This window comes from Bubalus bubalis, chromosome 10, assembly GCF_019923935.1.
Source record: "Bubalus bubalis isolate 160015118507 breed Murrah chromosome 10, NDDB_SH_1, whole genome shotgun sequence".
Taxonomy (NCBI): Eukaryota; Metazoa; Chordata; class Mammalia; order Artiodactyla; family Bovidae; genus Bubalus; species Bubalus bubalis.
The window spans coordinates 17,405,069-17,424,045 of record NC_059166.1 but is presented as its reverse complement, the minus strand read 5'-3'; the positions used below and the strand labels follow the sequence as shown (position 1 = coordinate 17,424,045).

The 18,977-nt window shown below is 37.2% G+C and overlaps 1 protein-coding gene across 3 annotated transcripts in view; it reads left to right on the top strand.

Moving 5' to 3' along the window:
- TAB2 (TGF-beta activated kinase 1 (MAP3K7) binding protein 2) overlaps positions 1-18,977 on the top strand; it is an 84,502-nt gene that overhangs the window by 60,239 nt on the left and 5,286 nt on the right. For 2 of the 3 annotated variants that reach the window (XM_044924118.2, XM_025294417.3), the window contains 3 exons: positions 16,987-17,147; positions 17,360-17,453; positions 18,762-18,842. In XM_044924118.2, coding sequence (XP_044780053.1) covers positions 16,987-17,147; positions 17,360-17,453; positions 18,762-18,842 — 336 coding nt within the window. Of the gene's footprint in view, positions 1-16,986; positions 17,148-17,359; positions 17,454-18,761; positions 18,843-18,977 lie in introns of those variants that run through there. The other variant, XM_025294420.3, reaches the window with a different exon arrangement.

Sequence of the window (18,977 nt, the reverse complement as noted above, 5' to 3'; positions counted from 1 at the left end):
CCAGCCCTGCTGGCCTTCATGCTTCTGCCCCTTAAACCTTAGAAGGCATACATTAAGGCCTTTGTGCTTGGTGGTCTCTCTGTCTAAAATTCTCTTCTCCCTGAATACACGGTTAACTCCCTCAGTCCCTTCAGGTCTTTACTCAGAGTCACCTTTTCAGTGAGACTATTTCTGAGATCCTTATCTGAATCCACCCCTCAGCATTTCCTCTCTCCATCTTTGCTTACATTTGCTCAAGGGGGAAATGAATAATGTTAAGATCAGATCAGTTCAGTTCAGTTGCTCAGTTGTGTCCAACTCTTTGCAACCCCATGAACCACAGCATGCAAGGCCTCCCTGTCCATCACCAACTCCTGGAGTTTACCATGTCCATTGAGTCTGCGATGCCATCCACCCATCTCATCCTCTGTCGTCCCCTTCTCCTCCTGCCCTCAATCTTTCCCAGCATCAGGATCTTTTCAAATGAGTCAGCTCTTCTCATCAGGTGACCCAAGTAAGGGAGTTTCAGTGTCAACATCAGTCCTTCCAATGAACACCCAGTACTGATTTCCTTTAGGATGGACTGGTTGTATCTCCTTGCAGTCCAAGGGACTCTCAAGAGTCTTCTCCAACACCACAGTTCAAAAGCATCAATTCTTCTGCACTCAGCTTTCTTTATAGTCCAACTCTCACATCCATACATGACCACTGGAAAAACCATAGCCTTGACTAGACGGACCTTTGTTGACAAAGTAATGTCTCTGCTTTTTAATATGCTGTCTAGGTTGGTCATAACTTTCCTTCCAAGGAGTAAGCCTCTTTTAATTTCATGGCTGCAGTCACCATCTGCAGTGATTTTGGAGCCCAGAAAAATAAAGTCAGCCCCTGTTTGCACTGGTGCCCCATCTATTTGCCATGAAGTGATGGGACTGGATGCCATGATCTTAGTTTTGTGAATGTTGAGCTTTAGGCCAACTTTTTCACTCTCCTCTTTCACTTTTATCAAGAGGCTTTTCAGTTCTTCTTCACTTTCTGCCATAAGGCTGGTGTCATCTGCATATCTGAGGTTATTGATATTTCTCCCAGCAATCTTGATTCCAGCTTGTGCTGCTTCCAGCCCAGTGTTTCTCGTGATGTACTCTGCATATAAGTTAAGTAAGCAGGGTGACAATATACAGCCTTGACATACTCCTTTTCCTATTTGGAACCAGTCTGTTGTTCCATGTCCAGTTCTAACTGTTGCTTCCTGACCTGCATACAGATTTCTCAAGAGGCAGGTCAGGTGGTCTGGTATTCCCATCTCTTTCAGAATTTTCCACAGTTTATTGTGATCCACACAGTTAAAGGCTTTGGCATAGTCAATAAAGCAGAAAGAGATGTTTTTCTGGAACACTCTTGCTTTTTCAATGATCCAGCAGATGTTGTCAATTTGATCTCTGGTTCCTCTGCCTTTTCTAAATCCAGCTTGAACATCTGGAGGTTCATGGATCATGTATTGCTGAAGCCTGGCTTGGAGAATTCTGAGCATTACTTTACTAGTGTGTGAGATAAGTGCAACATGTTAAGATACATAACAACTAATAACCTGCTGAAAGCTTACTGTGTGTTAGGCATTGTTCTGAAAGCCCATTTATTTCTCATAACCAAATATAAAGTAGACACTAGTAATATTCCTATTTTCAGCTTAAAATGCTTAAGAACAGGTTGATACCTGTACAAAGGACAGGTAGCAGCATCCAGATTCTCACCTAGGCAGTTAACAGAGCCCACAGCACTATAATGTCTTTTCAGATTTTCAAAATGAACCCTCTGAAAAAATGGTTCAAGTTTCTCTTGTACCTTTATATAACCCCTGCTATACCATGTATGAGGGGCCATGTATGGCTCAATTTGAGAAGCATGGAGCTAAAAGATCACTTAATAAAAATAAATAAAGGCAGCTATTAGGAAAGAAGTCACAAATAGATGATATGTAGATATAATTAGAAATAACTTGAAACAATAAAGGAATACCCTGAGTAGGGATAGGAAGCACTTTATAAAGACACTTGAAGGTAGAAAAAAAAATTGCTAATGAATAAGGGATCTGATTTGAGAACTCAAATCGTACCCAAAAAAGCAGGGTTTCCCAGAATAGGCCACTGATTATTTCTCTTTACTAATCACCTTCAGACAGCTGGAACAACCATGATCACTTTCCTTAAGCATACCTACATACATATGGAATTTCCTAACACTTGTATGGCTGTGTACCCTTGTGTTATCTGCGTGCGTGCACTGTAGTGGGGTGGCTGTTGTTCTTCCACCTCTTATCTCGTTTTTCTAGTTACCATGGAACAAGTGTTGACCTAGACTTATATATCATCCAATCAAATCAAAGGACTGTTCCTTCCTACACAGTGCATCTCTTGCATTGTTAATTTATGCATGTGTAATGCTTTGTCATTTACACAGCACTAAATGAGGTGACCCAAATAACACTGGTGTCTAAGTAAGGATCTTTTCTGAACTCTTAATTTCTGTGGTGTGGGTAATCAAGAGAAAAGAAATGTCCCTGCTTCCTGCAGTGAAATTGATCTTTCTAAAGCTCCTGAAACACTGTTTCAGAGTAGAAAAAAGAAATTGAGCCAAGTACTAGAATCATAGGAAAATATTTTTCTTAAATTGAGAGAACATGCATCAATAAGTTGGTAACCAAAATGCATTATTTTTAACTTACCATTTAACATTTGAAATATATACTACAATAAAAATTTAAAAATGAGAATTTCTTTATAATTTCTTATATGCCCTCTGTTGTAGAATGAGAGGGAAGGAGGAAGTTAGTGAAACTCGGCCTCTGTTCACCAGTGCCTAATAGAAACCTTGAGACAGAGTTTTGGGTGAAGCTTTTATTGCTTTGCCAGGCAAAGGAGGCCACAGTGGACTAGTTCCCTGACAACCATGTGACCCACCCTGGAAGGTTAGTGAGTTTTATAGTGTTCAAGGAGCAGGGCTGATGAGCTCATGGACAGTTCTTCGATTGGTTGGCATCAGGGTGAGGTTTCAAGTATCATTAGCCTTCTGATTTCAGCTAGTCTAGGATCTGTGTTCTTGTGGTCAGCAGTTTTCATCTGAAGTGTGGTCCTTCCTGTATAAACAACTACAACTTAGGAATGTTTGTCAGGCCTTTATCTCTGTGTTTCAGAAAACTGAGAGTTGGTGACTGTGTTATATGGCCAGATTATAGTCTAACTTGTTAGCAGTTCCCTAGCCCAACAGTTACTCTGTTTCTACATCTTCACATTTTCCAGTCATTAACTCTTGAGTCAGCATTTTACTTCAGAAGACAAGGACACAGAGACTTCAATCGGGACCCTGCTCATCTCAGCACCAAGTCTATCACTACCCCCTGTAAAGGAAATAAATTATACCTGAGTCCTTAAACCACTGTAAGAATCAGAGACAAAAATGAGTCCCAAATAGAAAAAACAAATTCAGGTTAGAAATTTCAGTTCAGAGTCTGTCAGCGTGAAGTAGATTCTTACTTTACTTGCTAAGAACAAATATTAAAGTGAAAATTGCTTACCAGTAGTAAGGTTACTGGCCAGATAACTACATTTCCTTCCTTGAGTCATACCACCTGACTTTACCTAACTTCTGTAAAGAACCAATAAGCACTTTCATCATTCACTGTATTCTGAGACTTTCTGGTGTCCTCTCCCATTCATAAACATATGCTTTTTGTAACACTGGCAACTTGTGTAAGTGTGGAGAACAAATGCTCCACTCATTCAAACCAGTTTTCATTGGGGATTAGGGGAGGAAAGGGTTGGCCTGTGTTCTGTATTTTGTTATAGTTACCAGAAGCTCTTACCAAACTAACATTGCTGCCAAAAATGACTTCTCCTTCTCCATTATCGATAACAAAAAACGCCTATGGTATTGACCTTTTCTTATAATCATTTTTATGATACTTTAATACTTTCCAGTTATATTTATGGTCCTATTATATTGAAAAGAAGTAGCTTTGACTTTGAACCTAAAATAGAAATACAAATAAAAAAACTTATGAGATGAAAATTAGCTTCTTGGAACTTCTCATTCCTTCGTCATTTTTTCAGCAGTACTTCCCTCCAAACCACAGCACCTTTCTACTTAACAAGATTTAATAAAACTGCTAATCATAACAAAAATTGAGGGTGTTAGATACTCTTTTCAAAAAGAACTAAAAATTAATTTAAATTTTAAAATTTGCACTTTAACTTTTATTCATCTGCTAATTGGAAATGCCTTTTTTTTTTTTTTTTTAAATGTTGACTTGCTGTGTTGACAGTGAGATCATGTTAAATTAACTCAGTAATTACTTGACATCAGACCATTTAAAGAATTTTTTTTTCTTTTGGAGAAAAGAATGGCCTACTCCTCATAGATTCTTCCCATTCTTAAGACTAACCACCTTTTTAAGTTGGAATAAATCTCAAGATTGGAAGAGACTCTGCTGCTGCTGCTGCTAAGTCGCTTCAGTTGTGTCCGACTCTGTGCAACCTCATAGACGGCAGCCCACCAGGCTCCCCCTTCCCTTGGATTTCCCAGACAAGAACACTGGAGTGGGTTACCATTTCCTCCTCCAATGCATGAAAGTGAAAAGTGAAAGTGGAGTTGCTCAGTCGTGTCCGACTCTTCGAGACCCCATGGACTGCAGCCCACCAGGCTCCTCCATCCATGGCATTTTCCAGGCAAGAGTGCTGGAGTGGGTTGCCATTGCCTTCTCCGGAAGAGACTCTGAACATCATCTAGAACTCTGCAGCAGACGTTATCCTGTCCACTTACCCGTCCAGCAATTGGACCCTATCAAATGTGAATCCATCCTATTCTTGGGTACTTCTGAGAAACAAGCTACCTCCTGAGGTAGTACATTCCATTTGTGAAGAGTTTTGCCAACTAGCAAGTTATTTCCTACATTAAGCTGAACTTTTTTACAAGTATTAATGAAAATAACGTATCCATATGGTAAAAGAAATTTAGCACCAAAAAGGGAAGGTACAATAAAAATGTCTCCTTTTGACCCCTGACCTCTCACTTTGCCCAGCCATCCCACCATTTAATTATCTGAGGAAATCTCCATTATCAGTTCTTTATCCTCCTTCTGTTTATAATTATAGTCTTTGTCTCACACTCACTTTTTTTATGAAAGTTTTTTATGAAACTTTCATAAAAAGTTCTTTTATGAAAGAAAATACATGTATTTATATATATACACACACACACATATATGAGTATATATAAATACATAACGAGGAATTGTATATATCCTCTGCTGCTGCTGCTAAGTCGCGTCAGTCGTGTCCAATTCTGTGCGACCCCATAGACAACAGCCCACCAGGCTCCTCTGTCCCTGGGATTCTCCAGGCAAGAACACTGGAGTGGGTTGCCATTTCCTTCTCCAGGGCATGAAAGTGAAAAGTGAAAGTGAAGTTGCTCAGTCGTGTTCAACTCTTCGGGACCCCATGGACTGTAGTCTCCCAGGCTCCTCTGTCCATGGGATTTTCCAGGCAAGAGTACTGGAGTCGGTTGCCATTGCCTTCTCCGATATATCCTCTACAGTATGTATAACATAAACATACTGTGTGGGGCTATATGATATACAATTTTGGTTAACATATCTTAAGACCATTTTATTTCCGCATGTACAAATATTTTATTCTTTTGCTTTAAAAAATTTTAGTCATTATTTTAACATTTATTGAGATAAAGTTTGTCATTTACAGGGTACAAATCAGTGGTTTTTAGTATAGTCACATGTGTGCAACCATCACCACAACCAATATTAGAACATTTTCATCACTTCAGAAAGAAACTCAGTACCCTTTATCTGTCACCTCTTATCCCATCACCCCCACCCTCAGCCATAAGTAGTCACTAATCTGCTTCCTGTCTGTATATTTACATATTCTGGACACTTCATATGAGTAGAATTCCATAATATGTAGTCTTTTGTGACTAGGTTTTTTCTCTTAGGATAATGTTTTAAAAGCTCATCCAAGTTGTAACATGTGTTAGTACTTCATTCCTTTTTATGGTGCATTCTGCCATTGTATAGATACACTGCATTTTATTTATTCATTCATCAGTTAATGGACATTTAGATTGTTTCTAACTTTTGCCTATTGTAAATAATGCTGCGATGAACATTTGTGTACAAGTTTATGTGGACATATGGATACACATAAGTGTAAGTATACACACATGAGTAGAATTGCTGGGTGCTACGGTGGGTCTGCGTTTAGCCATTCGAGTAAGGAGCTGCCACACTGTTTTCCAACATGGCTGCACCATTTTGTATTCCCACCAGCAATCTTGGAGGGTTTTGATTTCTCCACATCTTCCACCACAGTTGCTATTTTCTTTGATTCTTACCATCCCAGTAGCTGTAAAGTGGTATCTTATTTTGATTTACATTTTTCTGATGACTAATGATGTCGAGCCATTTGTGTATTTTCTTTGGAGAAATGCCAGTTTATATCCTTTGCCAATTTTTTAATTAGGTCCTTGTTTTTATTACTGAGCTGTATGAGCTCTTTGTATATTCTGGTTATAAGTCCCTTGTGTGATTCGCAACTGTTTCCCCCATTCTGTGAGTTACCGTTGCACTTTCTTGGTGAGTGTCCTTGAAGCACAAGTTTTAATTTTGCTGAAGTCTGACTTAGCGCTTTCCTTTCATTATTCCTATCTTTGGTGTCATATCTAAGAATCAGTGGATAAATCCCTGGTGATCAGGATTTACTCCTGAGAGTTTTAGCGTTTAAATTTTTGTCTCATCTATTTTGAGTTAACTTCTATATAAGGCTGTGAGATAAGTGTCCAAATTTCATTCTTTTTCATGTGGCAATCCAAATGTCCCAGCACCATTTAGGTTTGTTTTTATTGTTGAAAAATTTTCTCCTATGCCATCAGTTTCCTTTTTTTTTTTTTTTTTTTTCTTTTTTATGTTGGAGTGGAGTGAACAATGTTGTCAATTTCAGGTGTACAGCAAAGTGATTCAGCTATTCATATACTTGTATCTGTTCTTTTTCAGACTCTTTTCCTATTTAGGTTATTACAGAATACTGAAGCAGGGTTCCCTGTGCTATACAGTAGGTGCTTGTCAGTTATCTGTTCCCGGCACCATTTGTTGAAAAGACTTTTCTCACTGAATGGCCTTGGGACCTTTATAGAAAATCAGTTGACCATAAACAGATGGGTTTATTTCTGTACTTTTTGTTTTTTTGTTTGTTTGCTTGTCTATATGTTTGTCCTTATGCCATTACTACACTGCCTTGATTGTTGTTACTTTATAGTAAGTTTTGAAATTGCGGTGTGTACATTCTACTTTGTTCTTTTTTGAGGTTGGTTATTTGAGGTCTCCTGCTATTCCATATATATTTTAGAATCAACTTATCAGTTTCTACAAGCTGGGATTCTATAGGGATTACACCAAAATATTTTTCTAAATATACTTGTTTTTAAAAAAAAAAAAAGATAAGCAAACCAAAAGGATTTATAATGAAAAGTTCTCCACACCAGAGACAACCAGTAGCTATTCACAGTTCATTTTGTATTCTTCTAGAAATTGAAACTGTATATGAAGCATACATATATTTATACATTTTCAATACAAGTGAAACATAGTTTACTTTCTCTTTTTATAAGAGCTTTTGTTTTTGTCTCTTTGAGAGTATTCCAAGTCAGGAATTGCAGATCTGCTTCTTTTAAAAATGACTATATCATATTTTGTACCATAATCTCTAATCACTCCTTTTTTGATAAATCTTAGGGTCTTGTTTTTACAAACTGCTGCAATAAAAATGTTATGCATGAAAATTTTAACCACACCCAGGTATGTTGGCAGAAGAGATTACCAGGAGTAGGAAACTGCTGTGTCAAAGGATATTGTATTTTTTTAATTTTGATACATGTATCATTTAGGCTTGGTTATGCTGCTATTAACAAACTGTGTCTTTAAACAACAAAGGTTTATTTCTAGCTCACTTGACAAATAGATTAGCTGGTGGGCTCTGTTCTACATCACCCTCACTCAGGTACCCAGGTTAAGGGAAGCTCCATCTCTGTGCTTCCATGATTGTTCAGGCAAGACAAAGGGCATACAGCAAATTAGCTCTGACTCCTTCATTTTCTGCCCCGACACGTGTTACTGTTTAGAAAGAACAAGTCCACATACCACCCCTAATTCAGAGAGGATGAGGAGGCGCATATCTGCTATATACCTGGAAAGCAGAGAGCCAGAAGTATTTGATGAAGAACACGGATGACTGTCTCAGTACATGCTGCTGCTGCTGCTGCTGCTAAGTCGCTTCAGTCGTGTCTGACTCTGTGCGACCCCATAGACGGCAGCCCACCAGGCTGCCCCGTCCCTGGGATTCTCCAGGCAAGAACGCTGGAGTGGGTTGCCATTTCCTTCTCCAATGCATGAAAGTAAAAAGTGAAAGTGAAGTCGCTCAGTCATGTCCAACTCTTAGCGACCCCATGGACTGCAGCCTACCAAGCTCCTCCATCCATGGGATTTTCCAGGCAAAAGTACTGGAGTGGGGTGCCATTGCCTTCTCCAGTACATGCTACCAATTTTAATTTTAAGTCTCTCTCTCTAAAGAGATTCTACTAATTCATAGAGATTCTACATGTTTATTTATCAACCACCAGAGGGAGTTGTAAGCTTAAAACTTTACTAAAACTTAACTTTGACTGAAAGAAGATTTTAAAAGTACTGAGTATATTTTTCTGTTATTCCTCCTCCTTTTTTGTCTATTTAAAAAGGCAGGTTAGATAGTTTGGAAAAAAAGAAATCACTATATGGAGCCTTAAGTATATCCCTTATTTCCTTGGTAGAATTAGCATATCAAAGAGCCACCTTTCTGTAGTGTCAGCAACCTAAAAAGTCTTTAGGTCTTTAGGTTGCTTATGCTTAAGCATGCTGTGCTTAAGATTCCATGGGATGGGGAGAGGTTGACTGTTCTATTCAGAGACTTGTAATTAAGCCCCCTTTTCTGGTCCATCCCTCACTTCTGCCTTCTGTTATTTACTTGCATTCTCCAGGAGCCTCTTTTAGGTTTCTGCATGGCAAATTATCTGCCTCTTTGCAGAGACTGTAGCTTTCTCCGTCCTCCATTAGTCTATTCCATTTCATCTACATTCAGTCTTCCAGGAACTTGTTGAAATCTCTTGCCACTAATTACCTTCTTCCTATTGTTTACCTTTGTTGGATTCTATCCATTTTATTCCTCTGTTATTTTCATGAGGTTTCAAAAGGCAGAATATTGTGGCTCAGCTGGTGAAGAATCCACCTGCAATGTGGAAGACCTGGGTTTGATCCCTGGGTTGGGGAGATCCCCTGGAGAAGGGAAGGGTTACCCACTCCAGTATTCTGGCCTGGAGAATTCCATGGACTGTATAGTCCATGGGGTCACAAAGAGTCAGACACAACAAGTTTCATTTTCACTTTCCTTTCAGTCCCCTTTAACTGGAAATCCTCTCTAATATAATTGATTCTTTGTATTTGACTTTTAAAGTCCATATTAGTCTAAATGTAAATAATTGACAGGAATGGAAAGGATTTTTTCCTTAGCTTACCCACTGGAGTCTGTTTAACAGATCACCCCTCTTTCTTTACAAGTACATATCACGACATTGTGCATGAACCTCATTCATCTGTAGGTGTGGTTGATATTATTTTGTTTATAGCAGTTTCGTTGTATGCCAAAACAAAGGGGAGAAAAAACCTGAAAAGCAGTCTAAGGGATTTCCTCAGATTCCTGTTCAGTCTTTCCTGTAACAGAGGTGAAATGTTCTAGTCTTGGCCCACAACTGCAGCCGTCACCTTGTCACCCTTGCTGACTGTTTCCAGGCTGTCTGCTTCTTTTGGATGCTGGAAGTATAATTGTCATATTTTTTCTCCCCAGACAGTCAATACCCAGCTCCTTTATTTAGGAGAGACTGATCAAAGCAAAAGTGTCTTTATAAGTAAGCATTATAATCATTCTTCTTTATTATGAATATTCTTAATAATGTTTCTTAATGAATCTGTATTGTGTAATATTTTGTACAGTGAAGACTAAAATTGTAGACAAAACCACAACTGGAGAAAAAGTTTAGCTTTAGATGAATTTTCAGTGATTTTTAGAAATTCACCTTGACACTACTTTGTAATTCATCTTTCTCAGACTCCTATCTACAACTCCCAAGCCACAATTGAAAAGTGAACTAGACACATAAAAATCCAGGCACCTACTAGAGAAATTGAGACCATGTCTCTCTTATACTATTTCCAGAGCATTTTTTAGTTTGTTTGTAATTAACAGACATACTTAAAAGATCCTGAATAGTCTGCAGATTGTTATTTCTAATATAGTCATAACTCTGCTCCACAACTTTGTTTTCATTGAAAAGAAATATCTCTTAGATAAGTTCTAAGACAGTGGATTTACTTTACAGTTTCAGCCTGTCATAGGTGATATCTCACCTTAATTCTCAAAGATAAGCCATATCTTCAGCCATTGCAAAAACTCCTTTGTGAATTCCCGAAGATGTAGTATTTTTTCTGTTTAAGAAACATTCTGAAGTATTTACTCTGTAACTTTAAAACATCCCCGTAATAATACCTTCAGTAACTATGACTTCTTCATCTCTCTTACTATATCTTTTTCTTAATCAGTTTTTTATCTCCTATTAATACCTTCCAATACCAAAAAAAGCCAGTGCCAAACAATGTTCAACCTACTGTACAATTGCATTCATCTCACACGCTAGCGAAGTAATGCTCAAAATTCTCCAAGCCAGGCTTAAGCAGTACATGAACCGTGAACTTCCAGATGTTCAAGCTGGATTTAGAAAAGGCAGAGGAACCAGAGATCAAATTGCCAACATCCACTGGATCATAGACAAAACAAGAGAGTTCCAGAAGAACATCTACTTTTGCTTTATTGACTATGCCAAAGCCTTTGTATGGATCACAGTAAACTGTGGAAAATTCTGAAAGAGATGGGAATACCAGACCACCTGACCTCCCTCCTGAGACTGCAGGTTAAGAAGAAGTAGTTAGAACTGGACATGGAGCAACAGACTGATTCCAAATAGGAAAAGGAGTACGTCAAGGCTGTATATTGTCACCCTGCTTATTTAACTTATATGCAGAGTACATCATGAGAAATGCTGGACTGGATGGAAACATAGCTGGAATCAAGACTGCTGGAAGAAATATCAGTAACCTCAGATACACAGATAACACCACACTTACGGCAGAAAGCAAAGAACTAAAGAGCCTCTTGGTGAAAGTGAAAGAGGAGAGTGAAAAAGTTGGCTTAAAACTCAACATTCAGAAAACTAAGATCATGGCATCTGGTCCCATCACTTCATGGTAAGTAGATGGAGAAACAGTGGAAATAGTGACAGACTTTATTTTGGGGGGCTCCTAAATCACTGCAGACGGTGACTGCAGCCATGAAATTAAACGATGCTTGCTCTTTGGAAGAACAGTTATGACCAACCTAGACAGCATATTAAAAAGCAGAGACATTACTTTGCCAACAAATGTCCGTCTAGTCAAAGCTAGACGGTAGTCATGTATGGATGTGAGAGCTGGACTGTAAAGAAAGCTGAGCACCGAAGAATTGATGCTTTTGAATTGTAGTGCTGGAGAAGACTCTTGAGAGTGCCTTGTACTGCAAGGAGATCCAACCAGTCCATCCTAAAGGAAATCAGTCTTGAATATTCATTGGAAGGACTGATGCTGAAGCGGAAACTCCAGTTCTTTGGCCCCCTGATGCGAAGAACTGACTCATTTGAAAAGACCCTGATGCTGGGAAGGATTGAAGGCAGTAGAAGGGGACAACAGAGGATGAGATGGTTGGATGGCATCACCAACTCAATGGACATGAGTTGAGTAAACTCCGGGAGTCGGTGATGGACAGGGAGGCCTGGCATGCTGCAGTCCATGGGGTCGCAGAGTCGGACACAACTGAGCAACTGAATTGAACTGAATATTGACCTTCTCTCGCTCAGCTTTTTTCCTGAAATGAGTATTATTACACTGGCTTTATTTCAGTGTTAAATTTGCCTAGTATATCAGTTTTAAAGTGTCTCTATCCGCCTTCAAGATTTCCTCTGTATCTTTGTTTTTTAAGCAGTCTTATTATATGTCTAGGTTTTGTTTTGTTTTGATATTACTTGGAGATCCCTGGGCTTCTTGGATCTGTGATTTATTGTCTTTCATTAATTTTGGAAACCATTTAGCCATTATCCTCAAATACGACTTACTGTTTTTCCATTTCTTTCACCAGTTACATGTATATTATAGACACATATTGCCTGTCACCTCTTGGATGCTTTGTTCTTCTTCCCTCTTTTTCTTTGTGTTCAATTGACATAATCTCTGTCTTCAGGTTCACTGATTCTTCTGTATCCAGCATGCTGGTAAGCATGTTGAAAGAATTCTTTATCTCTGATACCATATTTTATTTCCAATATTTGACTCTTCTTCAATAATTTCCATCTCTCCTCTCAGATTATCCATCAATTCCTACATGTTCATCTTTTTACCTAACTCCTTCAACATTTTGTGTGTATGTTCTGTCACTCAGTCGTGTCCATTTCTTTGGGACCTGCCAGGCTCCCCTGTCCATGGGATTTTCCCCGGGCAAGAATACTGGAGTGGGTTGCCATTTCCTTCTCCAGGAGATCTTCCTGACCCAGGAATCAAACCCAAGTCTCTGGCGTCTCCTGTTAGCAGACGGATTCTTTACCACTGTACCACCTAGGAAGCTTCAATCATAGTTATTTTGCAATTTCCTGCCTGCTACTTCCAGCATCTGGGTCATCTTTGAATATGGTTCCATTGACTGCTTTCCCTCTTGGTGATTCGTTGAATTTTTCTCTCACTTTTCTGTGTGTTGTTACTTTTTTCTTTTATTATTATTGAATGCCAAAAATCATATGTAAAAAAACAGAAGAGACTGAGACCTTTACATCCAGAAACCAGAATACCTTTTTTCCTGTCAGGATATTGTGTGAAGGGTTAAGTCAGTTTAGGCAGGAGTGGAGCTAGGTCTGGGTTTTGTTGTTGCCTTTTTAGTTCCTTACAGTCTTCAAATATCTCTAGCAGTTGGCTGCTCTTACTTTGTATCTCTTAGAGGGCTGCCTAGAGGACAAAGTATTACTTTACTTTAGTCCTTTGATTTTCAACCTTTCTGAGCTGTGATGGGTCCCCATTTATTCATTCTCCACATGATCTGATAAACAGCCAAATACTAAATTATGTGGAATTTTACAAGCCACGTGGTTTCAGTTGTAACAAAAACAGACATAGACAATAGGTAAACAAGTGAGCGTGGCTATATTCTAGTAAAACTTTGTTCACAAAACAGGCAATGGCCAGATTGGGCCCTTTAGCCATAATTTGCTGACCCCTTTTTTAGAGCTTTGTTCTTGGGACACACACACCCATATCTCCAAGCTCCAGCAGGGTAGGGATTTTTACCTTTCTTGTTCATTGATTTCCTGAGTGGCTACAACAATCCTGACATAGGCTCTCAATATATTAAAAGAATGGATTAGCAAATTACATTTTAAGTGCTTTTAGAAAACAGCAATGCAGCTGTAGATCTTTTATATCTAAAGAGATTCATTTAATTAGATCACAGTTATTATGATTACTGATATATTTGGAATTATTTGTATTCTAGTTCTTTCCACTTTCCTCCTTTCCTGCTATCTAAGTTTAATCAAATTCTATCCTTTTGTTCTTTTAGAAACTATATTTAGCTTTCTTGTATACTCTTCATCTTTATCCCTAGATATTAACATGTATATTTGGTTTAGCGACACTTGAGAATATTCTTTTCATTACTGTTCATGGGGTTCTCCATGGGGTTTTTCCAGTAATCATATATGGATGTGAGAGTATAAAGAAAGCTGAGTGCGAAAGAATTGATGCTTTTTAACTGCAGTGCTGGAGACTCTTGAGAGTCCCTTGGACTGCAAGGAGATCCAACCATTCCATCCTAAAGGAGACCAGTCCTGGGTGTTCATTGGAAGGACTGATGCTGAAGCTGAAACTCCAATACTTTGGCCACCTGACGTGAAGAACTGACTCATTGGAAAAGACCCTGATACTGGGAAAGATTGAGGGCAGGAAGAGAAGGGGATGACAAGAGGATGAGATGGTTTGATGGCATCACTGACTCGATGGACATGAGTTTGAGTAAGCTGCAGGAGTTGGTGATGGACAAGGAAGCCTGGCATGCTGCAGTCCATGGGGTCGCAAAGAGTCAGACACGTCTGAGCAACTGAACTAAACTGAACTAAGAATATTCTTTATAAACACTTTTAAAGCCTTAGAATGCTTTTCATCTAATTTTCGTATTTCCAATTTCTTGTTATTCTTCTCTAATATTTTAGTTTTACTCTCTTTTGAACAGTCTTTGCCTCCCCACCCACTACCATGGTCTTTTTCCTTTGTTTCAGAGTTAGAACTTTTTTTTACGTTCATTATCTTGTTCCTTCCTCTTGTATTAATGTCCTCCGTATCAAAAAAAAACATCTTCAGTAGTTCTTTCTTTAGGAGCAGTCCATGGTTTGTAAAATCCTCCAACTTTATCTATTCATCCCTACTCCAGTAATTTGATCAAGTGAATTAGTTATTCCATTAGCTTCTGAAATATTATTTCATTTCTTCAGGTTTCTCTTCAAATTTTGCCATATACTCTATTGTCTCCTTCTACAACTCCTTTTTATATTTATTTAAGATCTTTTAACCCCTCTTTTATGTGTCCCATCACTTTATCTCTGTGCATTTTGAGAATACTCTTAGATTTATCTCTTGGGTCACTAAATATGTCTTTGACTATGTGTAATCTACAGTTTAATGTATTTGGTTGACTGTTTCAATGGCTATTTTCCATTTCTAGAGGTTGTTAATGGTACTTCTCCAAAACTTATTCATGGTGTCTTATTTGTTATATTCTTCTATGATCATTATAATCATCTTAAACAGGTATTTCCATAGCTTCTTTGAAGTTATTATATAACCAAGTTTTAGGGGGCTCCTCTCGGGCTGTTGATTCTCATGGTAGATGGTTTTCTTGTTCGGTCATACTTTTCTGCTGAGAGCTTCTCTTCATTGAGGATTTTTCCGTTTTTGGATTCCATAGTAGGTGTCCCTCCATACTGGAAGTAGGTTGCCAGAGCAGTTTGCATTTGCTTCTGCTGGTTACTTCAAGGAAATCACCAGCCTAGAGCTAATTGTTAACAGTAATTCCTCACTCAGAGGTTCTCTGTCTGCCCTCACCGTATAAATCAGTTTCTCAGAAAATCTATTCTTATCCCTTCTCCTCATGTAATATTGAATAATATCACAAATGTATGTCTTATTTTCTAACTCAGTACAAATAAAAATTATCACTTAGTCATTAGAAGCACTAAATAAACGCGTTTTTTAAAGTTTTTTTTGTTTTGCATATTTAGGGAAAAGCTTTTAGGGAGATGATCTCCATTAATTTTTAAGAAATACTGCTTTTAAATAATCATTAATTTGAACAAATGTCTTACTAATGGCATTTGAGACTCATTGGTAGATCATCAGAGTTTAGAAATGAAGGAAAGTATGTTATGTTCTTATAGTTTTCCTTTGCCTTGCTTTTCATTCTCACTTCATGCCTCTGTCTTTCTCTTCTTACTGTCCCACTCAGAAATAACAATCCACTCCTCATCTTCTTTTAAGAGAATAAAATAAACCCTAATGCACAATTCTTATGTTTTGGAAATAGAGGCATAAAACTTTGCAATTCAAGTAAAATAAACCAAATTAATAAAGGTCTGACAAAGCAAGCCTGGGGTGGTTATGGATATACAAAGACACAGTGAGTTTTCTATCAGGAACATGTGTACCTCCAAAACACCTCCCTGCGTTTTTAGAATATATATTAAAATGAGAGATAAGATACCAAGAATCAGTCATGATTTTTAAAACTTTTAAATATGAGACATATTCCCCTAATACTCTTTTCTTCCAATAAGTAAGAAAGGAGAATTACAGAGGGAGATACCTGTGAATTGTATTAGTGTCAGATTTTTGTTGGGAAAAATTGTCTACCATTTAAAGTTAATTTTAAAGCACTTGAGCCTAACTAGCTTCCCCACACCCCACACCCTAATTCAGATTCTATAATACACTGCTGGACTGAATGGCCTGAATATATATAGCCTTTTCCTTCCTTTTTAGCTTCTTGGAATTTTAGTTTGTTGATTGATGGTGACTATTTAGCATTAATCTAATCTGTTTAATCGACTTGACTTTTTTAATTGCTATTTTTCATTTTTAGAGTTTATTTATTATACTTTCTCAAATCAGCTTGTTTTCTCGTGGTAGAGTCATCCCAGGCCTCCATTTAATAGTAAATTCAGTTATCTTCACCACCAGTACAATATCCTAAAAAGTCAAACTCGTTTTGTCCAGAAGTGGCAAAATCATATATACCAGTTTTATGGTTTACTAAGGTTTCCCAAGCAGTTCATCATTCATGTGACAAGATTGATTGCTTATTTTCTTTTTTAAAAAAATCTTAGGAAAATATTTTCACACAATATAATTGGAATATAAGAAAATGTATTTGGTTTATCTGAATGATTTTGTTTTTGATTTGCAGTTTGAGCAGTTTAATGTTAACATTCATGTGGATCGAAATCAATCACTTTTATTTATTGCATACATCAAAATGGATTTAACCTAACCCACATTCCCATTAAGTTGTTTATATGCTTAAATGATTCTCAAGTCAAAAATAAAATAATTCTCTAAAGTTAAAAATTCTGAAATTTTAAATATTTAACACACAATACTTTGTTTTAGTGTTATCTTTGAGATTCTTCGGAACCTCTTGTTTGTCACAGAAATAGTTATCTGTTTTGTTTTCCCAAGGTTGTTTAAAGGTTAATTGACTAAACTGGGTGGATCTTCATATGTACTAATATGTATTGCAGCTCTTTTGGTACACCAGAAGGCCAGAATGGAACGGCTTCAAAGAGAACTTGAGATTCAAAAGAAAAAGCTGGATAAACTAAAATCTGAGGTCAATGAAATGGAAAATAATCTAACTCGAAGGCGTCTGAAAAGATCAAATTCCATATCCCAAATACCTTCAGTAAGTCTTTCTTTCTGTAACTGTTGTAACTGTTATGCTTGAACATGAGAATAGGCAACCTGTCATCAGTATAAAAGCTTGACCTACTTTTCTAGAAATGCTCTTAATTCATACTTGTTTTTCTGTCCTTACCTCCCCCTGCAAAACTTGACTCCTTCTTAACTAATAACACAAGAGTTCGATGTAGATCCTCACCTGGAATTATTTTTCAGCTCGAAGAAATGCAGCAGTTGAGAAGTTGTAATAGACAGCTCCAGATTGACATTGACTGCTTAACCAAAGAAATTGATCTTTTTCAAGCCCGAGGTAAAGTTCAATGCATATTCAGCTGAAATTCTTTGTGTTAATTTATCAGCTCTTCCTGTGGCTGAAAACAGACTTTCAATTGTAATCTTGTTTCAGATTTGATTTGGAGCCATATAGTGCTGCTGAGATTCTTACTTTCTCTTACTTGCCACTCTTCCCTCCAAAGCTGTACATTTATTTGGTTGAGGAGTAATTTGATACGTTTAATAGCCTTCAAATCCCCTTTAGTCATACATTAAGGGAAGACAGTGATTAGTATGTCTGGCTGTATTGTCAAAAGTATTGCTGTTATGTATTAATATAATCTGTTACAGTGTTTATTAAGATCGTAATATATATACTCATATTCCTGTTTCCCTTTTTTCCTTCTACCTTTGAAGAATTATGCTTTTAAGAACATGATTAAAAGGCATCCCCACTCTAATGGCACTTACTTAATTGATGACATAGAGAAGAAAATTAAAATATGACATACAATATTTTTAGGAAAATGATAGTTTATGGTATTTGAACTGTTATTGACCAGTAATAATTGCTTATTGTGGAGTAAATTAAGATTGGGGCATTTGGCACAGTACGTGAGTGAGTAAAAAGTGTTCCATAGACAACTAAAAAGAATGTTTATAACTTAAACCTAATTCTAAAGTTTGGAAATAATAGAAATATATAAAATGAAAAAGATAGGAAAGGGAAGAAGCCAAAAAATAAGCCCATAGTCGCACTTCTCAGTGTGTGCCAAAATCCATTAAACTGGAAGATGATTCGTTTTATTTTCTTTTAGTAAGTAAGCTGTTTCTCTTGAAACAGTCATAGAAAATGCCATAATTTAATTTGGAGAGAAAAGATTGGTGCTAGTCTAGAAAATGTAATCTTTGAACTTGTTCCTTTTGTTTAAAATCTGAAGCATCACATTATATTAGTTCAGGTTTTTATACTTACTTGAGGCCAAGCTATTTAGTTGCTTAAGACCATGTTAAAATTATATTTTACATTGTCAAATTTTAAGTTATCTTAACTTGTCACATGCAACAGGGATCTGTTCTAATTCTTTTACTGTCTTGCATTAATCTAACTTCTTCCTCAGTTTACAGGTTGGACTTCTGTTATGGGTACTATCGATATATTACACCTATTTCAGCTGTTTTTGAAATCCTTTCATGTAACTGGAGATTAGAGTTGTGAAATAAAAGAAAAGTGTTTTTTCTATTTAACTGATTTTTTTTTAAGAAAGAAAATATTTGCTTTTTAAAAATCTTTTTAATTTTTTTGAGCTATAAACATTGATATACTTCTTTTTATATATTTCAGGACCACATTTCAATCCCAGTGCTATTCATAACTTTTATGACAATATTGGATTTGTAGGCCCTGTGCCACCAAAACCCAAAGGTTAGTGTATCCAGTAGGTGTGAAACTGTTGGTTTTGAAAAACAAGATCTGAGAAAATTTTATTCTTAGCAGCCTTCCACTCTAGAAGTACTTCCAACTTTGGCATTCTTGGATGGATTCACTAGGAAGATACTT